Here is a 19,844-nt window from a genome sequence, read left to right as displayed (position 1 = left end):
ACTTAAAAAGTGCTCTTGAAGCGGAATTAGTCTTTTTCGGACACTCTGAACCATAGTCGACTGCGAAAACGACTCATGCTATCATTCAAACTGACTATAGTATCATAATCAAACACATACTGAAATTAATTATCATTTAAATAATTTTCATGATTCGCAATTAAATTCGAGTTAGGAAAATAACATATAAATAATAGTATAAACACTCAATTAATTAATATAAGGAAATTAAATAAATAATCTACTCCCTTCGTTCCTATTTAACTGTCCACTTTGAAGAAAATATTGTGTTCCTATATATCTTTCCACTTATAATTTCAAGAGAGAATTAATTGATGTTTTTCCAAGTAATACCCTTGTAGAAACAATAAATGAAGAAAGATAAAATGAAATCTAAAGGGTAAAAATGAAAAATAAATAATACTTTTATGAAAACCAACAAAATTAATTGCACTCCTTAATATGTGTGTTTCTTCTCTTCCTGGACAATTAAATAGGAACGGAGGGAGTAGTTATTTATTTCGGGGGTCTTACAATGCACCTCAACTAGATAATAAAAAAAATAAAAAGCTCAACATGATTTCATACTTAGAATCATTCCCTAGATGCACTAGGAATAAAAACCACAAATTTGTAGTCAACTCACAAGTTGCAAACATTCACAATCATTACAACTCATATATATCCTTTAAAACAACAAAAGCACAAATCAAAGTTTCACAGTCTTACTTAGTTCAAAACGTCTAAGTACTAACTCGGTCTATAAGTTCGAAACAAAAGTTCTAATATAGTCCCTTGGAAGAATCTGCATCCATTTTTCATTACCACCACCATCATCATCTTTCAAATCTTCATCACCATTAGGGGCGACACTATGGTTTGGCGCGATTACCCCAACCCACCATTGGCCCGCTAAAATGCGGTTTAGTTGGGATGATCCACTTTTGATATTTGAATTGAAAGTCTTAACCCAACCAGCCAAAAAAGACGGGTTAAATGGGTTGGCCCGACGGGTCAACCCCAATTTGAAACCCCTACTTTGTACCTTTAAGTAGTATTCATTTTTATTCTTACAAGTATTTCTCTGGAAAAAAATATTATTGTGATTCATACAGCTCGTTTGACCGCCTTTCTGGCTTGTAAGAATAAAAGTGAAATAAGAGAGAATGAGTTGTGAGGAAGATGAAGTGATGAGAATGAGAGAGATGGAGGGATAAAAAAGGAAATGGTGAGGTGAGTGAGTTGGATGATGGTAACATGAATGAGTTGAGATATAAAGAGGATGATATGAAAAACAAAATGGGTGGCTTAGGTATCCGAAGGGTATTTTGGAAAAATATATTGTGAAGGGGTGGCATAAATATTGCTGAGGGTGGAAAGAAAATCAAAACCCTTGTCAATTTGTCTGCATCATTATTATACTAGGATTATTCCCGTGCGATGCACGGAGTCTGATTTCTTAGTTTAATTGCAGTTTAAATCCGACACCAGTTTATATAAATTATCATGAAGCCTTTTTGGATGCAAACAAAAAAGAACTTATTGGAGCTTATTTAGTATTTTTTTAGTAGAGAATCTCCAATAAGCTCTAATAAGCCGGTATACAAACGTTATGTATTAGTTACAAAAATTTTAATTAACATAAATAAAATGTTTAAATTTAATTGCATACTACTACTACTACTACTAATTTTATACGTTCTTAGCTGTTTGTTCTTAGATAGAGGGTTAAAGTATTGAATTAAAGGGATGTTCACCGTAAAATTTGTTTACACAAACAACCAATTGATTTCCGCCAAATCATAAAATGTATTTTGTTTTAATTAAAATTAAAAAATGAATAAAATTGTTCATCATACGTTGCATGATGTGATTGGATGACAATGTAAAACTATTTTACACTGACAATGCATATGCATTAAACTCTAAAGTATTTAGATATAATAATACAAAAAATAGTTCGATATATAATTATACGTTAGTGAAAATATTGGATTTACTGAGCATATGTTAATTCTAACTCCCTACTACCTAAACAACATTATTTCTTGTTTATATCCAAAATATTAATCAGCAAATTAAACGTTGAGTACAGAAAAAAAAAAAAAAAAAACTAACTTATATTTGGCGTCCCCGAGAGTAAGCTCAAGTGGTAAGAGATATGAGACATAAAGGTTGGGTTGGAGGAAGGATCCAGGGTTCGAATCCTGGAAGGGAAATTTGAAGGGATTTTCTAAATTACTAACAACTAACCACTAACATTTTCCTATCAAAACAAAAATGAAGGATCCAGGTTCGAACCATGAGGAGGGACTAATTTACTAACATTTTCCTATAAAAAAAGGGTTAAATCATATAACTGTCCCTGAACTTTGAGCAAGATCTGAAAACCGTCTCTCGCCGGAAAATTATCTAAAAACCATCCTCAAACTACAAGAAATATGTGGAATTCATCCTTGTCGCCGATCTGCCTCCGACCACCGTGCTTATGTGTCACCGACATGCTTATGTGGCACTGTCACGCATTAAATGAGGGACGGAAATCAAATTATTTTTTATATCGAGGGACCTAATCCCTAATCCAAATTTCTGAATTAAAAATTCTTAATAAAAAAATTCTATTGTTTTATCATTTTGTTTATACCCAATTAAATTTAATCATTTCCACATCTAATTAAAATTCATAATTGTTAATTAAACTAATTAAACTTTTCATCTTTATCAAATTTTCAGAAACAAATTTCAAAAAAAAAAAAAGAATTCCAAGTAGTTACCTTTTTTTATTGCTAGTTCCATGGTAAAATAAATATGATTTTATTTTTTATCACTTAAATGATATTAATTATTTTTTCAAAAGAAAAAAGAATGATGAAGATGCTTTTTATGAAGTTTTAGGTTTCTGAATATGAAAATGATGATACTAAAGGAGATTAAGGATTAATATTTTTTATTAAGAATTTTTAAAAAATTTGGATTAGGTCTCTCAATATAAAAATAAATTTGATTTCCGTCCCTCATTTAATGCATGGAAGTGCCATATAAGCACGGTGACCGGAGGTAGATGGACGACAATGATGGATTCCACATATTTCTTGTAGTTTGAGGATGATTTTCAGAAATTTTTCCGGCGAGGGACGGTTTTCAGATTTCGCTCAAAGTTCAGGGGCGATTATATGATTTAACCCTAAAAAAAAACTTAGACATTGGCGTAAGCGTAAGCAAAATCGCTATTATTATCTTGTATTAGATTTTGATTCGAGACAGAAAAATATTCCGTTTCTTGACAATCTTTTTCTAAGCTAGTATCTTAATTTATATTTTACTTGAAAAGTATTTTTGAATAACAAAGAAATATTATTAAATTGTTAATTAGTCACCTTCAAAATTTTCAACACGGGTGAGGCATGCTCACAAGAGACATCTGAGCTCAAATCTATTTTCCTTTCCTAGGTTGCATGAAGAGATGCCATGAACATTTGCATCTCATAACATGTAAATCAGACTTGAAAAATAGGTGGGTAAGGGCAAACCAAACATAATTTTTTTTAGATAAGCTAAATTTATAAATATAAGAGCACAAGATGTGGCCAAGCAAATTACAAGCACTGTACAGACCCAAGGCCAAAAGAAAGAGGAAGAAATAGCGAGCTTCAGGGGAGAAAACAGGAAGATAAAAAACAACCAACCATTATGCACGGTAATAGTAGGCGCTTGTCAAAGGAAAAAAAAGGTAGAAGAAGCCACAAAACGACCGGCTAATGTGCCTGCCCAATCTGTCAATGTGTCTCGCAATTAGACTCAATAATGCCCCTTCAAATATCGACTCATCCTGCCTTCCTTCGTTATTGAAAAGGATATACACAGTCAAACATAATCCACAATTGAATAATGTGTACCTTCCTCTGCTAAGCACTAAAACATAATTGATGTCCAACTCACAAAGGAAACCACCATAACATGTGATCATTCCACAATAGAAAGAGAAAGCATAATATATATAACCAAATTAATTGAATAAAGAATCATCAAATGGAATGTGTTAAACCATAAGTAGTGAACTTGAATTGTATCAAGCTCATTCTTAGATTATAAATCAATATAAGAGTTTTGGAGAAATCATGTTTTAAGGTATGAAAAGTTCCTGCTTAAGATCATCATCCACCTAAAAAGTAAAAATAGTATACACATATATCTTTATATAATCAAATTGAACTTGTTAACAAAAAAGAGACACAAGTGTTCATACCCTAATCAAATCGAAAAAGTTACTTTATGATTTGAAAGAAACATCATTGAGATAAATAGAATTAAGGCTTAATTGAACTTTTGGTCCCCCAACTATGGCCTTCCTGCGAAAATCGTCCCTAAACTTCAAAATTAGCAAAACTCGTCCCCCAACTATACACACAGTTGCACTTTTGGTCTTCCGTTAGCTTTCCGTCAGAAATCTAACGTGAGAAGCTTACGTGGCTTACTCACGCGTTTCTCACGTGATCATTCAGGAGATAGAGTGATGACTGGACACACATGTGCTTCTCACGTGATCTAACCAAGCTACAACGATCATCTCCTCCCATCATCTTCTTCTTCATCCGATCCACGATCTGAAGAGGGTTAAAAGATGGGTTTTTGATTTCTTCTCTCTCCCTCTGAATCACGACTTGAAGAACGAAGAAGAAGGTTATGCGAGCTCCTCCAAGCGAAGGGTGGAAGGAAATGGGAGGTGAGTCTCAAAGTTCTGGCTCGTATTCTTGTTCACAGAGGAGGAAGGGAGGTCCGATTTGCGATTGTGGTTTTCAGGCTCCACTCGTTACATCCTGGACTGGTGATAACCCTGGGCAAAAATTTTACGGATGTGGACTGTTCAAGGTTCGTGTTCTTACCCATTGTCTTCTCCTTGCTCTTATATATCTGTTATCTGCTCTCTCATAACTTTGTTTTTCTGTATTTGCAGATACATGGCAAGAGAGTCTGCAGATTCTTTGTTTGGTATGATGAATATCATGGACTAGTAAAATGTGATAGGTTTGATGAAGAAATTGCAAGGGAGAAGAAAATTACTGGTACACTGTTGAGGAAGATTGATGATATGAAGAAGAAGGAAAGGTTGTTGGAGATTTCTTTGGTGACTTGTATCGTTTTGATGATTATGTTGGTGTTTGCTTATGTAAACAAATAGGGGGATAGTTGGTGTTGGGCTATGTAATTTGTTGTAGTTGTTATGTATGAAATTGAGATTTTGATGCAATGTAAACCTGTGGCATTTCATGAATGAATTAGAGACCTGTGGTATTTTAGCCATCTCTTTATGATGCAAAGTAAACCTGTGGTATTTTGATGCAAGGCCTTCATTTGTCATGCAACACACAAAGTAACTTTGGCACTTAAGCCTTCAATTGTCATGAAGTAAAACACAAAGTAACATAGATATGTTTCACACAATTTCCTTCCACAATGCCACTTTCAATTCTGATCCTGGATACTTCTTCCTGAAGTTACCATAGATATGCTTCACACAAAGTCTGTGGTCAACATCAGGAATGAGCTCCTGCAGAGAAGGAACTAAACCCTGCAAATACAAATCATTCCAAAGGTCAGAACATAATTTAAATAAATATAAAGCATAAATTGGAAGATTAGGTTTTACCTTCTGCTGATCAGAGATAAAAGCCCACTTTTTCTTCTTAATTTGGTCTAGATCCTCCAACAACAAACTCACAAACCAGTTCCAAGAGTCCTTAGTTTCTGCCTCTACCACAGCATAGCATATTGGAAACATTTGATTGTTTCCATCCTTCCCTACAGCTGCTAGGAGCTGCCCTCCATAAGTGCCTTTCAAAAAACATCCATCTAGACCAATTAGTGGTCTACATGTGTTTGCAAATGCCTGTTTTGTTGCAGCCAAACAAACATATATTCTCATGAACACTGGCCCTTTAGGTCCCTCCTCACTCTTGATGATTACAGTGCTGCCAGGATTGCTTCTCAACAGTTCATGAGCATAATTTCTCAAGTGACTGTACTGGTCAGTGCATGCACCATGAATCATCTCTATAGCCTTGACTTTTGCCCTGTAAGCTTTCCACCACCCCAAATGTATACCCCACCTACTTCTTGCTTCTTCAATTAATCCAGGTATGCTCAAGTTAGGACTGTGTCTGAGAAGAGGCATGAACTTCATAGCCATAAAAATAGTCTTAGCCTGCCAGTTTGATGCAGACCTGGAACAAAATAAAAACCAAAGTACAAATGTCAAAACAAAATTTAAATAAGTACAAAACATAAATTGGAAGATTAGGTTTTACCTGCAGCAATTGTGAGTAGCTTCATATGTGACAAGCAGGAAGTAGTGCCTGCTATTTGTCTTACTGATTCTTAGATTAAATGGGCAGCCTTTGACACAATTAACAACCACCCTCTTCTTGTCATTCTTCACTATCTTCATATCTTTCTTATGTTGCAGAGCAAATTCCTTAACAACATGAATAAAAATATCATTACTGTCAAATATCTGACCAAGGACAAAGTTCACACTATCACCATCTTCTGCAGGCCTAAACCTGGGGTATCTCCTTGCCCTTCCCTCTCCTTCTCCTTCAGATGGACTCTCTAAATCATCAGAATCCCCATCTTCATCTTCAAAGTCTGAGTATGTTGCTCCTGGATCATTAGTGTCTACAGGTAATGAAAGTTCATACAGATCAGGTGGTGGAGCATCATGAGGTATATCAACAAGGGACTCATGAGGCAAGACTGTGGTCCAGTCCCAGTTTTCCTCATAGTCACTATCATCTAGTGACATCACTGAGGAATCATCACTGTCATCACTGTTAGGGTGATATGACTCATCATCTCCCTCTTCTCCCACCACTTGGTTATCCTTCTCAACCTGTTCTGCCACTACCTTCTCCTTCTCAACATGTTCTGCCACTACATTCTCAGCCTCTTCATCCACTAACTTTTCCTTCTCAGCCTGTTCTACCACTAACTTGTCCTTACCAACCTCTTCTTCCACCACCCTCTCCTTATCAGGTTCTTCTTCAACCACTTTATCCTTCTCACACTCTAGTACCACAGAAATAACCTCCTCTTGAATCACCTTATCCTTTTCCACAGAAACAACCTCCTCTTGAATCACCTTATCCTTTTCCACATCCTTTTCACCCTGAATCAACTTCCCACAAATCACATTCAACCTATCAACTATTGCAACACCATCATCTGAGTCAACAGCATCTAATGATATCTCATTGTCATGCTCAACAAATAAATGGACTAGATTATACCCCTTAACATCATAGCAGAACTGGTGCACATCCTTATCAGTGATTATACGCCTATTCCCACTTGGACCTATTGCCCCAGGGTGCCTGTACCATAAAGCTTTAAAAGCCTTATACCCTAATCTAAATACCTCCTTACCCATCTCAATAGAAGATATTACATCTGTGTCCTAGTCAACCAATTGTTCTACAGAACCACCATGATATTCAAATCTGGGTTCAAAGGTCAATTTCCCACCATGATGCAGTAGTATTCTTATACTATTAGACACTAAGGAGCTGGACAAAACAAAGGACAATATTAAATTCAAGCCTAAATTCAACAAACAACAAAAGGACAACAAACAACATTGATTTAATTCAACTACCCATTCAACATGACATAAAGATAAAGGGAAGAATAAAAAATCTTACCTTCGCACATGGGTAGAGGGCAAAGGAACAGCATCCCGAGAACGTTCACGTTCTAGGACCACACCACTTGCTTCTTCCTTGTCACAGTCCACGTTCTTCTCAATCACTTTCCTCGGGGTCCCCTTCTTGGGTCCATTGTTGTTGGTCGCAGATGGTTTCTTCCTCATGGTCCCCTTCTTGGGTCCATTGTTGTTTGTCGTCGCTGCTATCTTCGTCGGGGTGCTCTTCTTCATTGTTGCCTTCTTCGTCGGCGTCGTCTTCTTCACCTTCTTCGTCGGCGTCGTCTTCTTCGCCGTCATCGTCTTCACCCTCCTTCGTTCTCTTCTCCTAGGGTTTTCTGTGAGCTGCAATTTTGGTCCCTTAGGTTTTGAAATTAAAAACCCTAATTTTGACCTGATTAGCCCTTTTAGATCACGTGAAAAGCACATGTGTGTCCAGTCATTACTCTCTCTCTTGAATGATCACGTGAGAAACGCGTGAGTAAGCCACGTAAGCTTCTCATGTTAGATTTCTAACGGAAAGCTAACGGAAGACCAAAAGTGCAACTGTGTGTATAGTTGGGGGACGAGTTTTGCTAATTTTGAAGTTTAGGGACGATTTTCGCAGGAAGGCCATAGTTGGGGGACCAAAAGTGCAATTAAGCCTAGAATTAATGATACAAATGAATGTATTTGATGTGCATTGATATTCGTTATCAAACTGGTGTGTGGGGCCAAAAGCACTCTACTGTAGATCTTTTTGTAGTTAAATATACATTGTCAATTTTTTAAAACCATATTTAATAAGCTTGAGTTTTTTTATTTCTGAGTGCAATAAAATCAGAATTTTTAGGTGCAACTGCAAATATTACCTGCTGCTTTGGAATACACTTCTTGAATCATTGACATGAACACAACTAATGTGAACTATAAACCTTAATGAATTCAATCATCAATTGTACGAGCAAACAAATGCTAAACAATATGGCTAGTAATTCAATCACCAACCTGCTTCTATTTTTTCCCCATCACACACTGCAAACGCTAAACTCTGCTTCCTATGCATTAATGGCTGCTTGTAATTGTTCCAGGCTTTTGCCCTTGGTTTCCGGCACCATCACAACTATAAATAGTATAGCCACTGCATTTATTGCAGCATAAAGAATGAAGGTACCTGAAATTTGTAATACAAGTAAATTTAGGTGTTCTATAATTTTCTGGAACTTCAATCTTCTACTAATATTCCCAAGTGGTAACATTAATATTATTATAATATATAATATATTAGGTCTTGGTTAGCAAAAGGGAGTGGAGAAGAAACATAACAGAGGTGGCAGAACGGCGTGAAATTAATTCTCCATTAATTTCATAGGTTCTTCTTTTATTTCTTCTTGGTAATTTTCATGGTCATGCTTGGCTAAACTTCTTTTAGTACTTGAGTGTGGATCCTTTTTAGTATTATGTTTTGATTCGAACATTTGCTTCATATGAATTTTATTTATTAATCTACGTAGTTGTTTCAATTTATCTTGATTATACTTGAATGCATGTGAGTAATTTACTGATTCTTATGAGAACGGAAGTTGATTAGGAATTAGGGAAATAAGGATTCAATTAGATTAGGCGTTCCCTACTGCTTGATTCAAGAGTAGAACCTAATTGCGTTGGCTAGTATAAATATGACTTAATCTTCAATTCCCTGGTCTAGGTGCTCGTAAAACAGACTTAGTAATTGAATTGAAATTCTAGGGCGTGTGAGTTATCAACATCTTAGAACATAGGCTAAATCGCCGTAGAGGAGTTTATTAAATTCATATGAACATTGTTAGAATAAATGCATAAGCCGAATAGGTGAAACAAGACCCAAGTACTATCTTTCTCATCTGATTTCATAAACTCTTTGATTTTCGCTTTTACTTTTTATTAGTGATTGTTACAATCTTTAAAATCCTTAAAATTGGTTCTTATTTTCATAATCTAAAAACTAGAAGTTAATATAATTAGTATTGCATCACAATCCTCAAGGGATCGATATTTATTACTACGGACAACTTTGTACACTTGCAAAGGAGCTATCACACAACCTGTGAAGCAGAAAAATTAACTGGTTTTGGGAGCTTCAAGGTACCTACGAAGCATGACCCACGCAGCTATAGGAAAGAAAACGCGATGGAGGAGGAAGGCTGCTATAGGAAGGACGATCCAGCTGTGACTATAGCAGATAGGATGCATGTGGTAGGTGTTGTCCATGAACAGTGCAATCAACACTTTAAATTAAAGTTAGGAGATAAGGCCCATTGGTTTACCTAGGCCCAAAAGCAACGAAATGAGAACAAAAAACAAAGTTGGCCATGAACAGTGCAATGGGATTTTGTAATTTAAATTAGTAGATATATACACTTTACTTGTGTATAAAAATTTTAAAACTAACCTGTAATTTAAGTATTTTTTTTAAGTTTGGGAGGAGCCATGGATCCCCTGTCATGGCCAAGTTGCCGTTGTGCGTTACCATCTTTTATTTTTTTTTTCCAACAAAGATCACTTGTCAGTGCCCATGGTTTTAGGCCAAACGAAGCCCATGGACGGTAACCACTAGCTCTGCATGGACAATATTTGTGTCCCTCCGGTTCCAAAAATAGAATCATTTAATTTTTGGCTAAAAAACATTTTTTGCCCCTGATGTTTTAAGTTTGTGTAAATTCTGCCCTTACTCTATTTTTGTCGACGTTTCTACCCCTCATGTTTTCAAACAGTGTACTGTCTACCCTTCCGTCAGTCAGGCTTTCTCAGGAGAGGTTCCTGAGTGGATTGGAGAGATGAAGAAGAGTATATGAAGTTGATGATGATCAAGGAAATAATATAAATTAAATTTGCTTGATGTATATATCAATTATGCATATAATTGAACTGGTTAAATGCATGTTTTGCTACTTACAGGTCTTGAGTTTGAATCTCCCTTGCCATTTTTTTTCAATTTCACTTGTAATTTCCACGTGGCAGTTCCAAAAAATATATTAAAAAAAAGTCACATTAGCTCGTTCCGTTAGTTTTTTAACGTTTGACTAATGGAGGGGTAGACGGTGCACTGTTTGAAAACATAAGGGGTAAAAACATCGACAAAAATAGAGTAGGGGTAGAATTTGCACAAACTTGAAACATCAGGGGCCAAAAGTGCTTTTTAGCCTTAATTTTTTTATTATAAAAATGTGTTTTTAATTTTAATATTTATTTCATAAAAACTATATATTACTTAATTTGATTTTATTACAATTGAATTTATTGTTTCACTTTTTTCTGATAATTAATATTTTATATAATTTAAATATTTATTAATTTAACTATGTATAAAATCAATCAATATCAATATCAATCAATCAATATCAATATATATTAGAAAAGAAGAACTCCCATCAGGCTGATTTAGTGACGTGTCATTCTCACGTTAATTCTTAGTGACGTGTCATTCTCACGTTAATTTTCATAAAAAAAATTCCACGTGTCATTCTCAGGTTAATTCTCATAAAAAAAATACATTTTTAAATTTTATATTTGATTAGGATTTAGGTTTTTTATGTCTTGATTTTATTTTATTTATTTTAGATTTATTTTTAGAGTATTAATTAATTTTTTATGGTATTTTTATTGAATTTTCGGATTTTTAATTAATTCAGGATTTTCTGAGTTTTTATTGTGATTTGCTAGATTTTGATACTGTTTATCTATATTTATTTAGTACCTTTTTAAATTTTAGATTTCATTAGGATTTAGGTTGTTTATTTCATGATTTTATATTATTTTATCTTATTATTTATTTTTAGAGTATTAATTAATTTTTATGGTATTTTTATTGAATTTTCGGATTTTAAATTAATTCAGGATTTTATGAGTTTTTATTGTGATTTGTTAGATTTTAATAGCTTTTATCTATCTTTATTTATTACATTTTTAGATTTTAGATTTGATTAGGTTTTAGGTTTTTTATTTCTTGATTTTATCTTAATTTATCTTATTATTTTTTCTTATTTTAACTTATATTTAAACTTGATATCCAATTAACTAAAAAAGATTCCAAGCATTAAATATAATACATATTTCGTATTTTCTATGTTTTTGTTGTATATTATATAAATATAAAAGACATCACATATAATACATATTTCGTATTTTATATGTTTTTGTTGTATATTAAAAAAAGTTCAATATCTATTTGATTTTGAAAATAAAAACATGATTTTAAAATAATGAAATTTCTATTATGTATTTTTTTAATTTTTTATATTGTTATAAAAATTATAGGGAATATTAATTTTAAAAATTTAATTATTTTTGAATTAAAATTTGAATTACTTAAAATATATACAAAATAAAATAAAAAATTGAAAAATTAAAAATACTGATGTTGTAAATTAAAAAAAAAATCAATATATATATTTGATTTAGAAAATAAAAAAAATGATTTTGAAAAAATCAAAATAAAACTAATAATGATGGTTTAAATAAAAAATAAATATTTATTTAATTTGTAATTATTTATTTGCTTATCATACCCATTTGAAAACCAATCTAATACAGTATTTATTAATTTTTAATGGATTATAATCTCAGCACTACATATTTTATTTTTATATTGTAGATAATGGGAATATATATTATTATTTGAAATTCAGGATGATTTGAATATATTGTAGATACTATAAAAAAAATTATAGTATCTATTTAAATAGAGATAATATCTATTTAAATAGAGAGATAATATCTATTTAAATAGAGATATGTTTAGATAGATTTAGTTTCTTTTTATCTCTTTGTTAGATTATTAATAAACTAAATCTTAACAGATATTCAACAGAGTCCTTCTATGTCTTTGACTTCTCTGCATTTTTAGGACTTTTGGGTTAAATAACATTTGTGATTTATTCTCATTGATTTGTAGGTTGAAGAAAGTATTCGTAATGACGTGGTTAATCTCATGGTAGAGCGGTGTGATTACCTTTGAGACTCACGATATTGCTTAGGTTGGTGCTATGATCTATGATGAAAAAACTTATGTATGGATTCTCATATTTCTGAATTAATTAATATGATATATATTGAGTTTCTTTTTTATATCAGATGTTGTGCCATGACCTTTTAATTGCTTAAGGGGCGGTTTTTCTATTTTCAACATATTACTCTCTATCCTTTTTTTTCACCATTGGTTTTGATTTCCAATTTCACTCATACCATTGATGCTTGCAAATAGCTTCCCACACATAGTTTGTTTCTTCTAAAATTGAAATAGAACAATGAATGTTGTGAGAAAGGAGATTCCATGACATTAAAGTGGTTCCATTCTTTGAAAGATGCAACTTTTGATTTGTGTCGTGCATTAATAATTTTGAGGTAATTAAAGTAATCTTCAAAGATTTTGCTATAATTTGATCTTTAGGGGGGTCAGAATTGGAGGTGGAAAGCGTGCTAGAATTGGTACAAATCAGATCTTGGAATTGGATAACAACTAGAGTGCAGAGATTTCATTCATCATTTTTTGAGTGGGTTTTGAAATCCTTTTCAATGTCTGAAATCTCCTTAATTGGTGAGTTGGGATTGGGGCAATGAATCTTTTTAACTGTGAGGGTCTTCGTGTGGCCTGAATGGGTCAGTTTAATTCGTTTTGGGTCTTCTAAAGGTTGGGTACTGCAATGCAATCCTTTCTTTGGTGCTTGATAACCCACTCAAATTTCCCTTTCTTTGTTTCTATCTATGACATGATATATAATTCCTGCTGCATTATTACCTTTATATTCAGTTCTGAACCGTGCAAAATTTGGGTTAGCACCCCTTATAAGCTACTTTAAATGCAATGAATGGCTTATAAAAAAACACTTAACTATTTTTTTTTGTGAATTTAATTCAAGTTCAATGCACAATGATGATAGCATTATACTGTGTTGCTCCTTTTCACAGGATTTTCATATTTTGGGCCTTTGCATATTTGTTTTTTGGTTCAAAAGATTAGTTGTTTTTTAGTCAAAGCCATGAGTGTAGTTATTAGGCATGTCTCTCAAAATTTGTTGTATGACCTCTTTTTAGGTCTATATCGTTGTCATGCTTTAGGGGATAGTTAAGTTACAAGGTTTGATTGTTTTTCCATTTTAAGTCCACAAGGCTTTAAAGATTCTATTTTAATTTCTCCTTGAATTTTGTTCTTTTTGCAGGCTGATTCATGAATCATACATTTTCAAAGGTTGCCTTTTATATGTCACTTCTTATTATTTTTTATTTTAATAATAGCTTTGTATGATAGTTCTTTTGTAAGAGCATCATATCAGATATCTTTATATATGCATTTGGCTTTAATTTTGAGATCACGCCTATGTCTTTGTCAATTTCTAGCTTTGAAGATGAGCAATAGTTTCAAGACTCCTTTAAGTAGAGAAAATTGGCATAACACTATAAGTTTCTCTTTATTTTTGTAATTTTTTTTTTGGCATCTTCATCAAATCATCCTGAATTTCTTATAATTGCTTTTCTTTTATTTGTTAGGATGTAAATGATTGAGAACATAAAATCGGACATTCCTTTTTCATCTGTTGCATGTTCGACTGCTAGTGTATATTTTTTCCCCTACTCTGTTGCATGTTTGACTACCGTTGTATATTTGGTGATAAAACGATGGGATAAATTTCCATTATTGATAAATTTTGGATGTTTTGTGATAATTTGTCTTTGGTTCTTTAGGGGTTGAAGATGATGCCCTGATTGCAAGACTCAAAAGGTGGTTGTTAAGAAATATTGGATTGGACAAAGGTTTTGGAGAGAGTGCTAAAGTAATATATATTGTCCGGCTGAGCTTCTCTCTGTGATCTCAAGCTACAGGGGGAGGAGAAAAGGTCTAAAGAGAAAGGAAAGCCCACGCATAAGAATAATAGAGAAGATTTTCATTTTAAGTTTCCATATTCCCTTTTTTTTTAATTGCGGTAAATCATTTTTGTGTTTTTGTGAGTGAAATTGATTTGTAATTTGTCTGAAGTTATTTTCTTGATCTTCTAGAGTAATTTTAATCAGGTTCCCTCAGCTATTAACTGGTATTTTACAGTCTCAGCTGTTTTTTTGCAAAAAATATATTACCAATTAAAAATAAACACACAATTTCATATTTTCGATTTTAATATCCACCATATATTCACACATTACAGTCTTAGCTGTTAATTGATATTCTACAGCTTCTAATTCTATATATCGATAATTGAGTTTATTGAAATTGCAAGAATTTATGGATAAATTTACCCTCACTGATGTGTTATATACAAAGGTAACACTATTTTACTCGGTGTAATCTTTTGCTAATATAAAATGAGGGGCCATTTGAGTGGTTGATAAATGGAGAGAGTGACTACTTGTGTTTAGTTTGTGCTTTTCACTTTAGAATTCATATATTTAATTTTTGTACAAAGAGTTGTTAATTTGTTTATATTGATAGCATATGTTCCGAGAATTCATAATCATGAAGTGGAGACACACGCATTTGATGTAGTTTGAGGAATTCATCGTCCAAATAAATAATATTCGATCTGACTTGGGACTCATTGCTGCAGAATGTATTGATTTATGACATTTAAAATTTATTTTTTGGGGACACATTGGAGTAAACTAATAAACAAATATATCTACTAATCCAATTTGATTCTCTGTTTTGATGTTTTGTTTCTTAAGCTCTCGACTTTAAACATTGAATACTATCTGATTCTCATCTTTTGTTTGTACGATACACAAGGATGGCTATCTGATTTTTAGCCGCTCCTGAAAAACAAATTAGAACAAAATTTGCTGTGGTGATGCTGAAAACTTAAATTGTTTGCCAATACTATCCAGCATAATTGCAATTGCTTCTTCAATTTATCTCAGATTTCATTTTTTTACCATGAAAAGATAACTACTGCAATAGCGAAATTAATGTTCACAACTTGGGGTCTGGGCAAGAATATTTCTATTCTCTGTTGCTTAGAATATCTCTTCTTTTGAATAAAAAAGAAGAATGTCTCTTCTTTTTGTAAATTTAAATAATAATTAATATATTTTGGTCCACTTTTATTAGCAATTCAGACTCTTTTATTTCATATGTTGTTTAATATATTTTTAATAATCAAGATATTAATAGACGTATCAAATACGACATATATATTCCCCGTGCAAAGCGCGGGTAAAAAAAACACTAGTTATATATATATATATATATAATAAATTGAGGAGTTTTCTAATCAATATAACTAATAATAGAAATGATCATTAATTACTAATTAGTATATTCTCATTAATACAAATTTCAAGCAAAAAATAATATTAAATATCATTGATTGAATTTTAATTTTTTATTTCAATAATAAATATGGTATATCTAGCATGAGGGGAGCTGATTTTCTTGCTAAGTTTGAAGCTCGTCAAGGTGACTCGTTTGTTGTCATCCCCATTCCCCACCCTGATTGAGGGGATGAGTGCTCTGCTGATTGCAGATGTGATGAGTGCCTTCTTTGTGAGGTCTTGAGCCCGTTTTTCTTTACTTTTGTGCTTTCAAACTTTATTTTTCATGTGTATAAAAAACCAGTTTTATTATTAGTACAGATTATTGTCAAACTTTTGGTAAAAAATAAATGAATTTTAATAATTTTAAATTATAATAATTTCTATGAAGAATCATTAAATATTGTTAAGTAAATTTCTTTTTAATTGAGTCATTATTAGTTTTCATTTTTATGCTTTCTATAGTCAATTTTAATGATATACAAAAATTTTCAAAAATAAAATAAAATAAAAATGAATAATGTACTTTTCATTCTCATATTAGAGGTCATAGTTACATGATTTTTTTTTGACATCACAGTAAAAATATTTTTTTTTTGCTTCATCTGAAAACTACAGTAAAAATATTTAAAAATATAACAATTGGAATCATTTCATATTTTTATAGAAATATTATTATTTTATTTTAATGTATTTTTATAGAAATAATTTTTTAGTTTAATTTTATTATTCTTGCAAATTTTATTATTATTAATATTTCAAATGATTTTTAGTATTTCATATTTAATTAGAAATAAAAATAAATTTAGGATTTTTATAATTACTATTTAATATAATAATAACATAACGGATTTAATTAGTATCCTTTTGAAATGAAATTTAAGCGAAGTTTACATATATATATATATTATTTTAAAATATACATATTAATTTTTTTTTATCAAGGTATCGCACAACCGACAGCATGAGCCTTATCCTCGATGCTCTGAGAAGAAATTAGTTAGTACGCATCTCCCAACAAATCATTTTCTATACACAGTACACACCACTGCCTTGGATCGAGGCTTGGGTTAACTGTTTAAGGATCCCCAACTATCAACCAACTTAATTGGAAGTAAATATTTATTAATTTTCCAATGTAACCAAAAAAATATATGATAAAAAATTAAATGGTGAAATAAAATAATGATATTGATATTGCTATGAAATTTAATGCAATGAAAAAATTAACAAATTTATGATAAAAGTCAAATGACATGTCTCTAGAATTTAGAATACAAAACAATCTCGAATATTTTAAACGATTTTTCCAAAAATTAAATGATTCGCACTATAAATACTACACATTGACAACAGCAGAATGAAACACCTCGCATATTGTGAGCTCCTCCACCATGAGGTCTTTCACCATATGTGTTGTGTTGTTTCTTGCCCTTCTCATTCAGATACATGGAAAGGATGATGATCTTAACCCAGGGTTTGGAAAGATTGGTTGTAATTTGTTTGACGGGAAATGGGTTTATGATGAATCATATCCTCTTTATCAAGCCTCATCCTGTCCCTTTATTGAGTCCAAGGAGTTTGATTGCATAAAGAATGGAAGGCCAGACAAATTCTACCTAAAGTATAGATGGCAACCCACAGGGTGCAACTTACCAAAGTACATACATGCGCACATCCTCTATTAATTTGCTCATTTGTTTTTGTTCTTGTACAAGTTATTTTATTTTATATTTTTATCAGTGCTCCTTGCCATTTGATTATTAATATGTGAGACTGAAATTTGTTCTTGTTGTGCAGATTCAATGGTGCAGATTTCTTAAACAGATATAAAGGGAAGAGTATCATGTTTGTGGGAGACTCCTTGAGTTTGAATCAATGGCAATCACTCACTTGCATGCTCCACACAGCTGTGCCACAAGCTCAATTTACCTTAGTCCGGGACGGAGGTGTCTCCATTTTCACCTTCACGGTTAGACAATTTTTTTTAATAAGTCTTGATTTAATTTATAACAATATATATATATATATATATTTAATGGATTAATTTTCAAACTAGGTCTAGAAACATGTTTCATTGACAATCTTTGATCACATGATCGTTTGCATGCAGGACTATAATGTAAAGTTGATGTTTCAACGCAATGCATATTTGGTGGACATAGTTGGTGAAAAAATTGGTAGAGTGATGAAACTAGATTTTCTTTATGAAACGGAAACTTGGAAAGACAAGGATGTATTGATATTTGACTCTTGGCATTGGTGGCTTCACTCAGGAAGAAAACAATCGTATGTATATATAGCCACACACACTGTTCAATATTCTATTTCACATAATGCAAACTTCATACCAATTTTGTTTCTTTTATATATGCAGATGGGATTTCATTCAAGAAGGGAATAAACCATTAGTCAAAGACATGGATCGGTTGGTGTTATATGAGAAAGCATTGAACACATGGGCAAAATGGATTAATTTTAATGTTAATCCTGCCAAAACAAGGGTATTCTTCCAAGGAGTTTCTCCAGATCATGCAAAGTAAGCATCTTCTCCCACTAAGTAATTAACTTATAATTATGTGAATTGAAATTCAAAACAGGATAAGGCTGCGTACAATACATTAAGTGGTCGAACCCTTCCCTGAACCCGTGCATAGGAGGAGCTTTGATGCTCCGGACTACCCCTTTTTTATGTAGAATTGGAATTAATTCACTTTTGTCTGAATTGTTTCAGTGGAAGGGATTGGGGAGCCCTAGGAGCAAACGCATCTTGTGTAGGGGAAACAAGGCCATTTTTTGGATTGAAGTATCCAGCAGGTCCACACCCAGCAGAGTTGGTACTAGAGAGAGTGTTGGGAACAGTAAAAAAGCCAGTGACTTTGCTTGACATTACTACCCTGTCACAGCTGAGGAAAGATGGCCACCCCTCTTTTTATGGGTTTGGAGGGCATTTGGCAAGTGATTGCAGCCACTGGTGCTTACCTGGTGTTCCTGATACCTGGAACGAGCTTTTATATGCCAGTCTGATTTAAAGTTAATTGTTTATTTATTCTTGAAATGTGTCCCTAGCAAATATGTATTATTTCAAGTTCACGCAATAAATTAAATCAAAATATTTATATTTATTGGCCAATCGAGGTATCTCACTGTTAAGAAAAATTATGTTGAATTTTTTTTATGTCACATTTTGTGTAAGTGAAAAACAAAATCTCCTTGGTGCGGCAAAGTCTCAGAGGATTAGCTTAAGTTGTAAGAGTTAGAGGACATAAGGGTTATGTGAGATGAAGGGTGAAGAGTACGTGTCCAGTGTTCAAATTCTGATGAGAGACTAATTTACTAACATTATTAGGACTCGTTTGGTGGTCAGGATAGAATAAGAACTAAAGAACATGATATGATAGAGAATTTGATAAGGACATGATATGATAAGAGCATGATAGCCTCTTATCATATTCTGTGTTTGGGGCGCACAGGATAATACCAAGATATGATATATAATTAGAAAAATGTATCAAAAAAATATATTTAAAAATTGATTCTTTAAATTATCATTTTAAAAAGTGATTATTCTATTAATTTAATTTTTGCATTTTCGTAAATGAGCATATATATGTTTTAAAATAACTATCAGTAAGTAAATTAATTTTACTAATTAGCTTATTTTTTAAGGGAGCCTATTTTAATTAAAATTATTTAGTCAATCAATTGTTTTTAACTTAGTCGTGACAAGTGTTAAATAATTAAAAATAAAGGTTAACTAAATTAAATAAATATTATTAAAAATATTAATTTCTCTAAAAGTTCTTTATGTTTAAATTATTATATAAGTAGAGAAATGTTTTTAATAATTGATGATAATAGAAAATTAGTCTATTGTAATTAATAAATT

The 19,844-nt window shown here is 32.2% G+C and overlaps 2 protein-coding genes across 2 annotated transcripts; one reads left to right on the top strand and one right to left on the bottom strand.

The window, feature by feature from the left end:
* Positions 1 to 5,434: 5,434 nt before the first annotated feature.
* Positions 5,435 to 7,476, bottom strand: LOC130725385 (uncharacterized). Its single transcript, XM_057576621.1, has 3 exons — positions 6,306 to 7,476; positions 5,648 to 6,221; positions 5,435 to 5,569 (listed from the first exon to the last, which is right to left on the bottom strand). The coding sequence occupies exons 1-3, from the start codon at positions 7,424 to 7,426 to the stop codon at positions 5,435 to 5,437; spliced, it is 1,830 nt and encodes a 609-aa protein (XP_057432604.1). The 5' UTR covers positions 7,427 to 7,476.
* A 9,864-nt stretch (positions 7,477 to 17,340) lies between these two features.
* On the top strand, positions 17,341 to 19,043 carry LOC130724049 (protein trichome birefringence-like 43). The gene is made up of 5 exons (XM_057575210.1): positions 17,341 to 17,615; positions 17,756 to 17,927; positions 18,069 to 18,244; positions 18,333 to 18,494; positions 18,690 to 19,043. The coding sequence occupies exons 1-5, from the start codon at positions 17,350 to 17,352 to the stop codon at positions 18,985 to 18,987; spliced, it is 1,074 nt and encodes a 357-aa protein (XP_057431193.1). The 5' UTR covers positions 17,341 to 17,349; the 3' UTR covers positions 18,988 to 19,043.
* Positions 19,044 to 19,844: the final 801 nt, after the last annotated feature.

This window comes from Lotus japonicus, chromosome 6 (genome assembly GCF_012489685.1).
Source record: "Lotus japonicus ecotype B-129 chromosome 6, LjGifu_v1.2".
Classification (NCBI taxonomy): domain Eukaryota; kingdom Viridiplantae; phylum Streptophyta; class Magnoliopsida; order Fabales; family Fabaceae; genus Lotus; species Lotus japonicus.
This window is presented reverse-complemented; position numbering and strand designations above follow the sequence as displayed.